The sequence below is a fragment of the Sceloporus occidentalis genome, unplaced genomic scaffold (assembly GCF_023333645.1).
Source record: "Sceloporus occidentalis isolate IW3139 unplaced genomic scaffold, rSceOcc1.0.p SCAF_247, whole genome shotgun sequence".
NCBI classification, from domain to species: Eukaryota; Metazoa; Chordata; class Lepidosauria; order Squamata; family Phrynosomatidae; genus Sceloporus; species Sceloporus occidentalis.
Genome location: NW_028317227.1, coordinates 889,182 through 905,936, shown reverse-complemented (window position 1 = coordinate 905,936; position 16,755 = coordinate 889,182). Strand labels below are relative to the sequence as shown.

General features: G+C 38.2%; 1 protein-coding gene across 2 annotated transcripts; it reads left to right on the top strand.

Moving 5' to 3' along the window:
- The first annotated feature begins 1,470 nt into the window (after positions 1-1,470).
- LOC149276109 (arrestin-C-like) lies at positions 1,471-15,383 on the top strand. 2 transcript variants are annotated; one of them, XM_089503888.1, is made up of 15 exons: positions 1,471-1,487; positions 1,951-1,981; positions 2,272-2,332; positions 4,412-4,456; positions 5,716-5,912; positions 5,995-6,054; positions 8,230-8,297; positions 9,007-9,142; positions 10,735-10,819; positions 10,971-11,043; positions 11,880-12,017; positions 12,796-12,879; positions 12,977-13,000; positions 13,427-13,479; positions 15,286-15,383. In XM_089503888.1, exons 1-15 carry the CDS (start codon positions 1,471-1,473, stop codon positions 15,381-15,383), a joined length of 1,170 nt encoding a protein of 389 aa, XP_089360014.1. The 2 variants fall into 2 exon arrangements, with proteins under 2 accessions (XP_089360014.1, XP_089360013.1); XM_089503887.1 differs by having other exon boundaries at positions 13,427-13,502; positions 15,300-15,383.
- The last annotated feature ends 1,372 nt before the right edge of the window (positions 15,384-16,755 follow it).

Here is a 16,755-nt window from a genome sequence, read left to right as displayed (position 1 = left end):
GTCAATTTATATTAGTACCTTCTTTTCATCCTACAAGAGGCTTCTTTATGACAATTGGAGCCCTAAACAGCTGTTTAGTCTCCACTCCCTAAAAGACATAGATTCAAGTACTTTTCATGATCTCTGGTAACTAAACTGATTATATCCACTGCGAAATAAGAAATGTGTGAATTTCTTTCATTGGTAATTACATTCAGTGCCAAACATATTTGCAATATATTGGGAAGGGATTGTCAGGGCTGTATGTTTGTGCATGTTTTGTGTCAATGTGACTCTAAGAGATCATGCTGGTGACTCTAATGACGATGTGTTGAGAAGTTAAGTACCATGTGCCATGTGTCGTTATTCATCCTCTAATCTTGCTGGGGACTTTTCTCAATAAGCTTCTTCAGGGGTATATTTATAAATCACTCTTACTATTGCCTCCCACCTCACAGGAATCCTCTACTAATAGGATTTTATATCTCTCTCCCAATCTGATCTCCTTCTTGGAGTGGGGGTTAGTATTATATAAGGAAGAGAGACATAGGTCATGAAAAGCTGCCTTTAAACAGAGGATACAAGTACAAGACAGCCTTAGGAAATAAATCCCCTGTGCCAAGGTACGTATCCACAATAATGGCTTTGTTTAATGTATATTGCCTCTTGATAAACACATTTGCAAACCCATGCATGCATTGTCCATATCTGCGAATTTACAGCATTTATTTACTGGACATTTGTGTATATAGCTATATGCAATATGATAGCATTTACAGTTTGTGTGCCACAAGGAATTTGTAAGTAATATATTAGCAGAATGCAACTGTAGAAAAACACAATCCAGTAAAATGTTTTAAATGTAATCAATAATGAACATTGATCTCTTTTGAAAAAGTTTTGGACATATACGCCGTGTAAATAATTACTACGTAATACATATCGAGTGTACACAGTCAGAAGGGGTTGATGTTGATGTGAAGAATAATGCATAATTTAAAGTTTTAATATTTGCTCAGTACAATTTATGTGGTGGTGTCTGGAAAAGGAGTCCTTATCAAGAGCACATTATATTACAAGTGGATATAATTTTTCTGTCGGGAATCAAGCAGTCATTCAGAAAGATAATAATTCTAGTGGGATTGCACCGGTTCAGAGGGGACTACACTACTAGCATCAGAAATTAAACATTATAAGGGGAACTCATACTGATAGTATTTGGCAGGACAAGAACCAGGAGTTGTTAATCGGGAAGAACTGAGAAGTACTGGATAAAGAACAGTAAATGTGAAATTTAACATATGAAACTGCTTGACAAAAGATAGAAAATCTGGCTCAGATGTGTTTAAATAATATTCTAAGGCACTGTGACAGACTGAGATCAAATTGACCCACGGTGAGGCTATCTCAAAGTATAACATAGTCTAACTGTCTAAATATGTCAATATTGCAATTTTGTCATTTTTTTTTTTACAGGTTGGATCAGTCATTATGGCAGACGGTTCTAAGTAAGTTTAAACTAAAAAAAAATTTGCTTCATACCATTCTGAAGAAAGAAAACTTTCAAGTATTACTCCAAAAGAAGGAGCACAGTTTGGAGGTGGAAGAGACAGCCTTATATAGTTAGCTATCTTAATATTCATAGTTATTTATCTGGTTTTGGAATAATGGACTTTAAAACCATTAGACAAGATGCATACCTTTGCTTTTTCTACATTGCACATATATATAATTAATGAAAGCTAACACAACACATTCTAATCGGATCCATAGGGATAGGCTTCAACATGTTACCATTGTGAATTTTATTACCAATATGTAAAAAAGCCTAACACAAAATAATCTGGTCTACATATATAATACAGCTCCACAACATAACACTCCTAGTATGAGCCTTTAACAAAGCGAATATCCACATAAATATACCCAACAGTGTCTCTAATTATGGATTACCTATTCATTCTTTTTCAGAGTTTTTAAGAAGACCAGCACTGATGGCAAGGTAAAGAAAACTTTAAAACATCTACTCCAGAACAAACCCTTTTGCTTCCCAAAATGCCCTCTTACTCTTCAGTAAATTCTGTGCAATTTGATGTCTCTAAAAAAAACATTTGAGCAGAGCCATCCTAACCTCTTGTTTCTGTATGTCAAATTGTTATGTTATACACTCCTTATTATAGCCTGTTTACCTATTGTAGACAAGATGCATACCTTTGCTTTTTAATAAAACAATAATAAGTATTTACTACTACTACCAGTATAATCATGTTTTGTGCTTCTCTGTTATTACAGTTATCCATCTACCTTGCAAAAAGGGACTTTGTGGATCATGTGGAATTTGTGGAACCCATAGGTAAGTGCATCTCTATCTTCTCAAAAATATAGCATCTAAAAACACACTTGCTATCATGCAGTGCTGTAAACCAAGTATTTGCCCCTTCCAGATTTCATCTATTTTTGAATTTTTCACATGTCATACTTGTAACCGTTCCATCTCTCTAGTTCCTCACGCCTCCAAACTTCTTGAAAGAATTGTTTACTCCCAACTAAGTTTCTTGACTCCAACTCCTTACTTGGCCCTCTTCAATCTGGATTCCACTTTCAACATTCTACTGAGACTGTTCTTACTAAAGTTACTAATGATCTCCTCACTGCTAAATTCAAGAGCCACTAGCCTATGCTAATCCTACTGGACCTTTCTGAACATTGTGTACTACCGTCTCATCTTTCAAACTCTTCACCATCTTGGTCTCCATGACTTTTCTCTCCTCTGGTTCACAACCTACCTTTCTGATCGTAACTACAGCGTCTCCCCCTTCAGTAATACTCCTTGCCTTTCCCTCTTAGTGGGGGTACCCCAAGGCTTAGTTCTAGGACAATAAAACAATAAATAATAAAAATTATCGGATTATCAAAATAATTTTATATATAAGATAACGTGACTAAACATAAATTACAACTTTTAAAACTGTTATGTATAGAAAGTAAAAAATTAATCAAAATCTATATCACCAATGTGAAAAAATGATTGCCCCCTGAACCTAATAACTAGTAGTGTCACCCTTGTTGGCAACAACTGCAGTCAAACGTTTGCAATAACTGGCAATGAGTCTTTTACATCACTGTGGAGGAATTTGGTTACTGTTCTTGGCAGAATAGATTTAATTCAGCCACATTGGAGGGTTTTAAAGCATGAACTGGCTTTTTAAGGTTATGCCACAGCATCTCAATTGGATTCAAGTCAGGACTTTGACTAGGCCACTCCAAAACCTTCAGGTGGACATGCTTGTGTGCTTCGAATCATTGCCCTGCTGCATAACCCGACTGCACTTGAGCTTAAGGTCACAAACTGACTAAGGATTGGAAGCTGTTTGGAGTGCTGGGATTCTTTTCAGTGTTCGTATGCTTCAAGAGGGTTTATGCTGTTTTTTTTCCTGCTAACACCCAGCTTCCTGGGAGTTGAGTGCTGAACCATTTTTTCTTTTTTAACAAACTGATGAACAGACATTCTCATTCAGGATCAAATATGGCAAGTCTCTCAGGTCCTGCAGCAGCAAAACAGTGCAAGATCATCGCACTACCACCATGTTGGTATGATGTTCTTATTGTGGAATGCTGTGTTATTTTTATGCCAGATGTAACAGGATCCATATCTTCTAAAAAGTTCCACTTTTGACTCATCAGTCCACAGAAAATGATCCAAAATTCTTTGGGATCATAAAGAAGTTTGTGAGACAAGCCTTTTTTTGTTTAGTGGTGGTTTCCCATAGATGCCATTTTTGCACACTGTTTCTTATTGTGGAATTGTGAACGGTGACCTTAATTGAGGCCTACAGTTCTTTACATGTTAGTCTGGGTTCTTTGTGACCTCATGGATAGGTTATCGATTTACTCTTGGAGGAATTTTGGTAGGCCAGTCACTCCTGGGAAGGTTCACCGTTGTTCCAATTTTTCTCCACTTGTAGATAATGGCTCTCACCATGGTTTGCTGGAGTCCTAGAGCCTTAGAAATGGCTTTGTAACCATACTGTTAAACACTGTTTCCCATCTATTATTTAGATTGTGGCACCATGTGATGCTTTTTCAGAGCTTTTAGCCTACTTCATTTTGCAAGACAGGTTCTACTTAACTGATCTTTAGATTCAAAAGGTCTGCCAGTAATCATGCATAGGTGTGTCTAGAGAAATGTAACCATATTATAATTACATTAGGTGAATTTGTTGATTTAGTAACAATTTATTTTTACATACAGCTATTAAAAACTGCATTTTGAGTTTACTTGGGTTATCTTTGTCAAATATTAAAAAATGCAAAAATAGAAGAAATCGGGAAGGGCAAATATTTTTTTCACAGCGCTGTATACAAAATATCCTTAGTTGTCCAATGACAGCATTCACTGACACTGAAATTGTTGATGTATGTCTTTCTTTAGATGGAATGATTCTGATTGCTCCAGAGTATCAGAAGGAAAAAAAAGGTCAGTAGCAGTGGTGTTTTACCTACATAAACATGAACACTAAATCTAAAACAACTTCTCTAATATTTGTCTAGTCCATCATTACAGTATCATGAGATTGTTAGTGGAGAGCTACCTGATGGTAGCTTGCGATTTTCTGTTTGATTTGAACATTCAGAGGTAGGTATTGTATGCTTCACAAGGTAATATAGGAATATAGCTGCAAAAGGCTTCCGTTAACAGAGTAAAAACACAACATAATTCATATATTTTATGGAGAAATTTGCATGTAGATGACTTTCACATAAGAATAGTCCAGCAAAAATATTTTAGGCTTACAGTGCTCTGCTACTCAACTGGCTTCCATGGCAAGTTGATTTGGGGGACACTTTTCTATTAGAGGGTATGTTACAGTACTGGAAATGATAAGCATGCTTGTTTGATACTGTGCAATGTCTCATATTGGGACACTACATGGTCATGATTCATATTAGATGGGACATTACAAAATCTGCTCATCTTCTTTCACAAATGTTTAACAGCAGTCTAGGTAAATCGTGCTACTGCTCAGGAGACGTGACCCACCATCAGCACTGCTCCAAATTGTTACTCTAGTAAGCTCTACAAAATCATTTATGACAGCCCAGAACAACAATAGTTTTACGGTACTGTTAGCTTTAATTTAACTCTCCAGAGGGGTTTATTTTCTAAAACTTAAGTTTGTGAAAAGAATGAATGAGCTGGCCCTAAAAAAATTATAGTTCAATAGATGAGGTTACTTTCCAGAAATCTTACTGATTTAACTATGAATTATGAAGAGCCAACCAAGCTAGAGGGTATTAGCCCAACATATTGCATGGTGAAGTGAGTGCATTAAAACTGCTGCTAAAATGTAAACTTTTGCTTTAGTAAATAAACTCAATAAACCAAATTACTTAAGAGTGGTAAAATTATATCCTGCAAACAGATACAGTCTGGAAAGGTGCATTGGCAGCTATAGTTCTTCCACTAACACAGATATTGACACATTGATTTTGAAGATTTATCTAAACCAAATTAGGGACTGAATAAAAATCAATAATGAGGGTACTCCACAACTGCTATTCCTGCTTATATTGTACCATTGCGACAATGTTTTTGACATACCTCTCCACTATAATTTTTCTATAGGTTTCTTTTGGGTCTTCCTTTGGGTCTTCTTCAGTTTCCTTCCTTTTTTTCTTCATCTTTCTTATTATTTCTCCAAATATTCTTATAGCTGTATATGCCATTCTTTCCAGTTTTTGTGACACTGACTTGTGCATTTCGCTATGGTCGGGATGACATGGAACTCATTGGCTTGAGCTACAGGAAGGATCTGTACTCTCTGTCCTGCCAGGTGTACCCGCCTCTCCCTGGAGATCAGAAACCTCTTACACCTCTCCAGGAGAAACTACGAACCAAACTGGGAGAGAATGCCTTCCCATTCAACTTCAGTGTGAGAAGTTAATATTGTAATTATATATATCATCGGAAATTACTTAATAGCATTAGTTTTCTCACAGTCTCTTATTTTGTAGATTGCCAAGAATTTGCCATGTTCTGTCACCCTTCAACCAGGACCCGATGATACAGGGAAGGTGAGAGATTAAGGAAATTGGAAATAGTGGTACAATATACTGTGGGAGAGATCAGAGAAGAGCCCAGAAAGGGTTTGGTCGGCCAGTCAATAGAGAGATCAAGTTACTAGGGAAGTACCCCATGGATCTGGGGCTGGATGGATTATTTTTAATATTTAAGAAGTACCGTATTTGCTCGATTATAAGACGAGGTTTTTTTCAGAGCAAATGCTCTGAAAAATACCCCTCGTCTTCTAATCGGGGTCGTCTTCTAATCAGACCTCAAATAGAGGTCTGATTATGAGACTAAGATCCAGATCCCCCGCACCGCTGCAGGGGACCTGGATCCTCCTGTCTCCACCCCCCCCCATTTAACACCCCCACACACACTTACCGGTGCTTCCTGCTGTATTGCCGGGGCAGCGGGTTGACGTCTACGCGATCCACGTAGACAACGTCCACTGCAGCCAGAAGGTGGTGTGGCTAGCATCGGGGGTTGTCTGCGTCCGTCGCGCATACCTTCCCCGACTGTCAGAGATCAGAGTTCCCCGCACCGGTGCGGGGAACTCTGATCTCTGACAGCCGGGGAAGGCATGCGCGACGGACGCAGACAAACCCCCGCTGCCAACTCCACCTCCTTCCGGCTGCAGGGGAAGGAGACGTCAACCCGCTGCCCCGGCAATACAGCAGGAAATTGGAAGCACCAGTAAGTGTGTGTGTGTGTGCGTGTGTGTGTTAAACGGGGGCATAGGGCATTTCTGGAATGCCTTATACCCCTATATGCCACTCTGGCACTTAGGCATTTCAGGAGGCAGAGTGGCGTTAAGGGGGCATTTAATAGAGCACTCTGCCTCCTGAAATGCCTTATACCTCCCTATATGCCACTCTGCCCCATAACATGCCTTTTAACCCCCTAAATGCCAGAGTGGCATATAGGGGTATAAGGCATTTCTGGAGACAGAGTGCTCTATAAAATGCCTTTTAACTCCCTTAATGCCACTCTGCCTCCTGGAATGCCTTATACCTCCCTATATGCCACTCTGCCCCATAATATGCATTTTAACCCCCTAAATGCCAGAATGGGATATAGGGGTATAAGGCAGTTCTGGAGGCAGAGTGGCACATAGGCGGTCAAAAGGCATACCATGGGGCACAGTGGCATATGGAGGGTTAAAAGGCATATCATGGGCCACAGTGCCATATTGGTGTGGCAAGCCTGGGGGCAGATGTGCGTAACTGGGGGACAGGTTGGAAAATACAAGGATTTTTTTTCTCAATCATAGCTTTTATTTAAAAAAGTAGTTTATATGAATTAACATTTACTGGTAAAACTTTTTTCCTTTAGGGTTGTCTTATATTCAGGCTTTTTCTTTTTTTCCTAAGTTAATATTCAGATTTTGGGGGGTCGTCTTATAATCAGGGTCGTCTTATAATCGAGCAAATACGGTATATAAATAACAACAATGTAATGTTAAAAGTCCTATAGGCAAGGCATCCAGTTTTGCTAATATAAATTATTCAACAGACACAGGGTGAACATTCACAAATGAAGCCAAATGACAACTAATTAACACAAATTCAAAACATTTAAATGAAAATGGGATGTTTATTTCTTATAGCTATATCATAGTTTATTTCATGAAGTTGTATTTTGAAATCATAAAAGCAGGTCTCATTTTTATAGTATTTTGTTAAGTGCTGAGTGACAACATGACCTGATAAGACACCCTTATTGGTACTTCCTTATCTGCTGACTTTCACTATGAAAAGAGAAGGTTGCTGGTTGCCAAGTACTTCTTTTCTATTATCTAAACTCTCTTGTGTCTCCATGCTTCCATTTTGTTTTGTCCCAGCAATATGCACCCATACTTTCTGGTTCCTTGTCTGAAGCTCTGTAAAATTACCTGTTGAGCTCCATTATTAATTCTTATCCATAAACATCTCAAAATTACAGCATGCATGCATGCACACACATAAAATAAAGCACTTAAGTAAATAGGCTGAATATACAAGATTAACCTATATTATAAATAAATAAATTAAAAAGACAAAAAATAATAACAAAAAATCTCCATGCAGTAGTAGGTCCTCATGCAAACCGTGTAAAGCTGTATCTATGACCTAGATGGCGTGTCCATGCCCATGAGTTTGTCATTTAATATAAAATACCCTTCATTGGTTGTCTCTCTCTTGTAGCCCTGTGGGGTGGATTTTGAAATAAAAGGATTTTGGGCGGATACCCTGGAAGAGAAAGTCCACAAGAGGTATGAATGTTGTTCAGTTCTCACGTTACAGCAAATCTTAGGGGTATAGTCACTAATTTGTGAGTCTGCAGGGGAGCTGTGAGTTGAGCTCACCAACCTTCCCATATGTTATCAAGTCCCAACCCTGGCAAGCTTCAATTACAAGGCAGGCTGAGATAGCCCTGCTTAAAGTATCATTGCATTGATAAAGTAACATCTCACCTTGGAGAATGTACAGAACACACCCATATTAATCAAGATTTACTATTTTTTTTCTTAGTACATATCAACCTGACAGATTAGATTATGTTACTGGAACTGTGTAAAATATTTTACCATCAGCTGTAATAGGAATCACATAAAATACAGAAAGTATTTGTAGAGTTATTAATTATTAGAACAAACCTGCCTTCCTAAAATAACTGTAGTGAATGTTTGTTCCAAAACACCGGTTATTAGAATTATCACACCTACTTTTCAATGACATTACCAGGATAACTGACCTCAGCTGAGACAGAGTAGTCAAAAAACTTCTGTTGCCCTATCACATTGTATGTTTTCAATTTGTTGCCATTTATTCATGCCAGGTGCCTACTGCATAAGGTCTTATAAAACACAAAAGTCTATAGTGAAGTGAGATTTATTTATTCACCTATTTAGTTGGTTTGATAAAAAGAAAAAACTTTTTCCAAAATATAATGCATTGTCTGTGTTATTGTACATTCTACAGGAACACTGTGAGTCTCATTATTAGAAAGGTCCAATATGCACCTGAGATCACAGGACCAGCCCCACATGCGGACATCACACGCCAATTCATGATGTCAGACCGACCACTGCAACTGGAAGCCTCACTGGACAAAGAGGTGCTGAATAACTCATAATATATTTTCAATCCAGTGCAATGAGTAACAAGACACTGAGACTAAACTGCAATTTAAAGGCTGCTGTGTTTCTTACTGAAACACTGGGACGTGTTTACTGTATGTTAAAACATTACAAATTCACACCATGTTTCATTTACATACATTTTCGAAATTTTGAGTAACCCTTCCATATAAAATTCATTAAGGGAATTTAAACTATCCTCCACAAACATTATTTGGTAACATCCCGCCACATGCCAATGGCAGCAAATCTAACTCCAACAGGGTGGGTCGAGCATACCACTTATTAAACTCTTACAATGTATGGATCCTTAATCTTTCAATGTAACAAATAATCCAACAGAAAAATTGCCCCAACTCTAGGCGAGTTGACCTGCTCCCCATTACTCTTTTTAAAAATGTGGACTATACGCCAAAACAGTAAATCTATGCAGAAGAAGAACATCAGGGGGGCACAAATGTTAAGCTGTACAAAATGAAGCGGCCCTTAGCTAAGCCTCCTGCTTTGTGGGCTACGCAGGGGACCAGTCCCCTCCTCTGGGCTGGTCTGTGGCCTGGGCAACCCACCCTTCACCTTTTCTTTCCTTTCACCTGCTTCCGGTGATGTCACGTTCTCTTTCGGCCCATACTGCTCCAGGGCACACTGTAATTGAACACTAATATTATGTCTCATCCTCTATCTTTTGTCAAGCAGGTAAAAAAAAGGCCTGCGACTAGGAGGCACTTTCAAAAACTAGACTTGAAGGGAGTTGAACATTTCAGCTCTCTGATATTACTATGCATTAGAAAGGGCCGCCACGCCAGAGTGATTTTCACAAAACATAAAAGCAAATGTTAAAAAAGTGAATGTATGACGTTGCAAACCAGGTGCATGCAAGGAGATATTTATATTCCAGGCACATGCAATTGGTAGTGTAAATGCAGACCTGTCATACAATATGGTTATGTTATTTCATAGTAAGCTGCAGTAGATGACTGTTCCTCTCTGACCGCCAGTCTCCTTCTTGATATGCTTTTTCTTCATTGTGTCTGACTGAACACCAGATGCATTCAAGTGAGCACAGCATAGTCTGACAGCCCATCACCTTATTTATTTATACAGTACTGACATTTTGTAGGCTGCTTCTGAACATAGGCTATGAAATCAAATCTCTCATTTATAGTAAGTTCACTTATATTAAAATGCTTAGCATTCTCAAACGCTCACGCATTATGCCTCACTTGATATGCAGAGGTGTGAGAAAGGCTACTAAACCTCCAAGTGAATGAGATGACCATATTGCTTCTATATTCTACATATTTTATACTGAAGTGGCTAAAGTCTCTTGTATTTAAGTGCATAAATCCTAAAAGGCAAAATGGGATTTAAAGAGATTTTTCTAATTACTTTCATCTTTGTGTCTGTGGCTTCGCTCTGTCCTTCTCCCACACGTATCTTGCCTATGTTGTCACCGTCTCTCATGGGGTGACAGTTTCATTTTCTTTCTCTTAATATTTTTTCTCAATGTCATTTTACGTCACACTTGATTAACATGCTTGACCATTACATCTGTTGTTATTGTCTTGTTCAGTTATACTATCATGGGGAACCTATCAATGTCAACATGAAAATCAACAACACAACCAACAAGATTGTGAAAAAAATCAAGATCGCAGGTGTGTTGGGGGAATGCCATGGTGTGTGGCACAATACAAGTGCTGCCTGTCACAACTGCTTTTAGTCTAAAGTACATTTTTAATCACTTAACATACATAGCACTCTAATGGTTGAGTCGCAACACTGACCCGTCACCCATATCTTCCATAGTGGAACAGGTTACAGACGTCGTCGTGTATTCATTGGACAAGTACACAAAGACTGTTTGCACTCTGGAGATTAAGTAAGTAAATGGAACAGAGAATAGAGGATGGGTGTCAGTGAAAAACAGAGAGAGAAATGTGCATTTTATGATGGGGTAAAATCTTTAAACTTTTCCACGTAAAGCCTATTTCTAAGATTTACACTGTGTGTTTGATAACAACCAGAGGATATGCAGTACTTGGTTTTTATATGGACTATATTTATAATAGAGCCTGTATTCTGCTGCAAAGTATCCTTCAGCAGCAGATGGTCTGCTGCTTCATTACAAGTGGGATATTTCACTTAAACGGACAGGTATCAGTTAAAAAGCAGCTCAACTCTCCTGTATAAAGCAAGTTGATGAACTTGGCTTGTAGAACTGCACTGTTTGCCAAGGGGATCTGGTAAAACATTCCACAGATAATGAAAATAATAGATGCCAGAGGGTAATAATTAATTTCTATTGCGCTTTGATATTCCTCATAGAAGTGGGGGATAGTAGGTTTCCATAACTTAAAAAGGCTGGTATGTTATGGAAAAAAAGCACCAGCACCAAATATATATATATATATATGTTTTTATAAAGGTGTCGCATGAGCAAAAACAGGAAAAAATTAAATGATTTAACAGCAAAATGTTCTGGAATGTGACAGTCCTGCTCTTCTGACAGCTTTATACTAAACTCCATAAATGCCACTGACATGAATATAGACTTAAAGAGACATCTATTCAACATCAGTAAAGCTATTTAATTGAGTAATCTATTGCATGTTGATTCATACAGAAACACAAAAAAATAATATTAGTAATGCAATCTCCTTCACCAACTCTTTTAAGCTTCTCACCTAATTCTCTCTACTCTCCTAACCATCCCAGTGATACTGTAGCAGCAAATTCTGCACTCACCAGAACGTACTCTGTTACTCCTGTTTTGGCCAATAATCGAGAGAAGCGAGGCTTGGCCCTGGATGGCAAACTAAAGCATGGGGACACCAACCTAGCATCATCTACAATGTAAGAATAGTTTCGCAATCACTTCTTCATTTCGTTTATACTCTACCTTTAGTAAATGTTTTTCTACTTCATGTCTAAATTACGCTGCACTTTTGAAGTATTATAGAGTTAACATAGAAACACATAAATATAACTTATTTTATTAAAGACACATTTTTAGTTAGTGTTGACATGTCTGCTCTGTCTGTTAGCATCCATGTGAATATCCTTTATCCAAAAATGTACAGCTAAAGCAATGAAGTTTTGTTATTTTTCTTGTTCTGCTCTGCTTTTAGAAAAAGAATGACCTTTTGAAGAAGGAAACTCATTTGAGAGAGAAACATAGAAACGTAGAATTTGACAGTTGAATGATTTTGGCCATCTAGTCTTCCCGTTACCCATGGCTGGTCCTTAGTCTTTTCATATAGTCAGGATCCCATGCCTCTTTAAATTCTATCACAGTATTAACTTCTACTATTTCTCCCACATAATATTCCACTTGCCTTACCTAAAAAATAATTGTATTACATCTAAGCTGCTGACCCTCTAATTATAGACCTCCTTCATTGGTGAAAGGCTGCTCAGGATGTCAACATGCAATACCCAGCTCTGTTTCACAATGCGATTGGGTTGAATACATAACCTATCCTGTTCCTGACACCCATGCGTAGACACTTGTTAGGCTGGGTACCACTTTGAGTGAAGAGGGAGGGACTTAGCAGGTATTAACTGGGAGAATTAATATAAAAATGAACTTTTTTTTCATCAATTGTTCCTTTAATGGGTTCTTTATTTTCAGTCTTCAACCTGGAATGGATAAGGAAGTGATGGGGATTTTGGTATCTTACAAAGTTCGAATTAGTCTGATGGTATCTAGAGGAGGGTATGTACCATGACGAGGCATTGCAGTTTATAAATGTAGAAACATTGAATAGTTTACTGATATGGTTGATTAAGTCATGTGTTTACTTAATTTTCAGCATTCTCGGAGAACTGACATCAAGGTAAATAAAGTAAGGTGCATAATTATTTTGACATATTTTATGTATACATGGAAACTTCCCAGGGTGGGCTATCCAGAGCTGTTCCTCTTCTGAAGGAGCGGCTTTGTGAAGGGGAGGGACTAGCTACACAAAGACCGCCTTTAGAGCGTAGGGAGTGGGAGTGGCCAAACCCTTCTCCCTTGCATGAAGAACACTGATTCTGTGTGAAACCCGGTCCCTAGGTAGCATATGGCACCAAGGCAGCCACGCATTACAAGGTATACACACCACAGTTAGGTACATCCCACTACCTAAAACATGAGTCAGTTATGAGCTTTCTGGCCCCCCCATTACATACTCAAACCATGTTCATGTTTCATACAATCCTCACAATTTGCTGTATCAAGTTTGTGATCTCTAGCAACTAATTCCGCTTCTGTACTTTAGTGATGTTTCAGTGGAACTTCCGCTTACATTGATGCATCCCAAGCCCGCAGAAAGTAAGTTTAACGCCTATGAACATGTCTAAGGGATGTTTAGATTAATTAGTCCCGTGATACTAGCCTGTTTAACTGAATACACACATTCGGACAAAGGAAGAAATGTAATTTAAAAAAAGTATTCCAATTTCTCCTGAAAATCTGTAGTTTATTTGCCCACTGTGTTTATGAGTGCATTTTTAATTTGATGATATCCTGATAGAAAAGTAAAATGGGTGTGTGTGTCAAAACATGATGGGAAGGTGTTGTGTATGAAGTATATATGATGGCTTGCTGGAACACCCTCAGCACCAGGAGTACATTAGCATGATTATTCTGTGGCAAGCACATAAGCCGAAATGGAGTAAAAATACATTTTTAACAAGTATTACTAATTGGGCTCTCTCCATAAAATCTTTGTGTACTTGAAACGTATATTCCATGCTGTCATTCAACCAAATACTTTGGTATCATAATTTTAACTGTTGCATATCAACTAAATAAATTGAGGTTTAACACAAGCTAATAGACAGTAATGGGTTCCAGCTTTTTATAGTACTGTTATACAAGTATCTTGCATAGAAGCACAACTAAATCCAAACTGGGCTTTGAGTACAAATTTTATCCATACTTAAATGAAAGGTTAATCCACCATTGTTGTCTGTTTTTGAAAATAATTAAATTGTACATGTTGTTTTGTCCCTTTTACTGCTTTGCTTGGACACATGAAATTCATAGACGTAACAAGGTAAGTGCTGATCATCCATGAAATACCACCGAATACCTGTGACCAGTGGCATATTTACCCCTTTGTAGCCATGGCGGACATTATGAGAGTTTGGGGACTAAGCAAAGTAGTACACTATATATTTTGTTCATTTAAAACAGGGGTTCTCAAACTGCGGCCCTCCAGCTGCTGCAGGACTACATCTCCCATAATGCTCCTTCAGCTAAGGGGCTGGCTGAGGAGTATGGGAGATGTAGTCCTGCAGCAGCTGGAGGGCCGCAGTTTGAGAACCCCTGATTTAAAACAATACTAAATGTTTACCCTGGTCAAAATGCGTTAGAGTGAATGATTATATTATCATTAGAGGCCCAAAACATTAATAGTAATGGATAGACATATAAACGGCCCTTAAAAATGCTTGCCCCTACACACAGTCACACTTGCCCTTACACACAAATATCGTAGCTTATGCCTACCCTTGCAGCCACACACTTACTAAACACAAACACTCTTTTCCCCTTTTTAATTATCTCTCTTTTCTCTCCATCACACTCCCTTTTCACTATCACCTCTCACCTTCTCCAATCTCTTACTTTTCTCCCACTTCTTTTCTTTCTTAAGTCCTGTGGTGGGAGGACTTCCTTGTGAGACCATATCCTATCACTCAACATCAATAGCCGGCACATAACGCAAGGGAGCACTGAAATAGAGCAGTCCTGTCCGCTTCTGAAGAGAGCTGGCTGGTTTATAGATAAAACACATTGTGGTGCAGACTCTGGAGTCCATGTACACACACACCATGCCGACCACTGAACATCAGTGTTGTGGCGGCACCCCTTACACTAGCAGGCACCTGAAGCGGACTGCCACGGCCTAGGTACACCACTGCTCCCTAGGCATAGGCATTGTTCCAGCCTGTCACATACAATTCTCAATGCATTTATACTGTTAAATTGGTATCGTTGTACAGTCATGCATAAAGACCACCAGTGGCAATATTGTAGATAAAATGTCTGACTAATTAACTTCTTTTAACTCTGATCGTCCAACTCACCAAATTATCTTTAGACAATCTTATACTCTGTTCTCTTTCCATCCATCTTTAAGTGCTGAGGATGTGGTTATTGAGGAATTTGCTCGCCATAAACTGCAAGGGCAAAATGATGATGAAGATGAAGAAGCGAACAAAGAAAGCTAAATCAGAAGTGATGTCTCAACTCAAAATGGAACAGACATTTTGTGGTTTATGTCAATTACTTCATTTTACATGCACCTGTTTCTTTATTTGTTGTTGTGAGGTATTAGTAAATAAAATAGGGTTCCAGGCAAAGCTTTCTTTGTATATGTTTGGTTGGGTGACAGTGCCAACATACATCCATTAGGCCTGAAAGTAAAATACATTGTTAGAAACATCGTTCCTTGCAATGTTGAATGCCCACAACCTTCCCAGCATTATTTTTTCATCACATTTTCCTAAACTATATTTTAAGAAATAAAAATAAAATGGCAGATCTGAGCTTCATTTGCTTAACTTGCTAGATAGAACAATCCATATGCTGTCTAGTAAAAAAAGCAGCACCTTTAAATCATCCTGTGTCCGAATCATCTGTTCTTGGTATATTTGTGCAGTAGCCTGAAAGGGGATAGATTTTTTAACAAAAAAAACAGAATTATGAAATGTCCTAAAATTTATTTTCTGATATTTAGCTACTGAAATAAGCAATCAAATAATCAATTTCTGCATAACTAAATTCTAAACCCCTTAAGAACAATGGGCGGTCCCTTAACCCATTAAAAACAATGCATTTTGAGCCCATACATGTACGGGCTTTGTCATTAAGGAGTTAAAACTACTTATATTTTGTGCTTTTGTTTTGTAACCAGTGTGAATGATTTCATAATGTGGTTTATTGTTTTCAAAGAGAGCGGACCTATGTGGCAAAAGGTAGCAAAACTAGCATATAAATTAATTCTCCCTCCTGATGTTATCTCTCCTTCTCTTTACCTAGCTTTGTTAGGGCTGCCAAGACCAGCTGGTCGACATAAAAGAAGTAGAATAATTTAACAAAAAGAGAGAAATAACTTAAAGGAGAGGGATAATCATCACAATTCTGTTAACATAAGGTTTTAATACATAATGAAGTCAATTTTTTATTGCACTTAAACTACAGCACAATGAAGTTCACATCATATGTTACTAAAAGTAGGCAGCATAGGAGGACAATAGTTTCTCGCTGAAGACCCAGAGAAGCGCCACTTGACCCGGAGTCACAGGGTGGAATCTGGAGAGTTCCCAGGTATGAGTACTACAGTAGGGCTGTTCTTCAAACCAGCCATCTGATCACATTTTTAAAGCTTACTGATAAAAGTTAACATCCAGTCTTTAAATCTACATCCAAATAATGATTCTACAAGTGCAAACTAATTAAATCACAGCTGATCATCATGTGGTAAATTAAAAAGTTCCCATGTGACAGGTTGCCTTCTCGCAATGATCCCGCTCACAAAGGATACTTTCTTCTGTTGAAATATGTTACCTGATTTATCATGACACTAACAGTAAAGGTCAT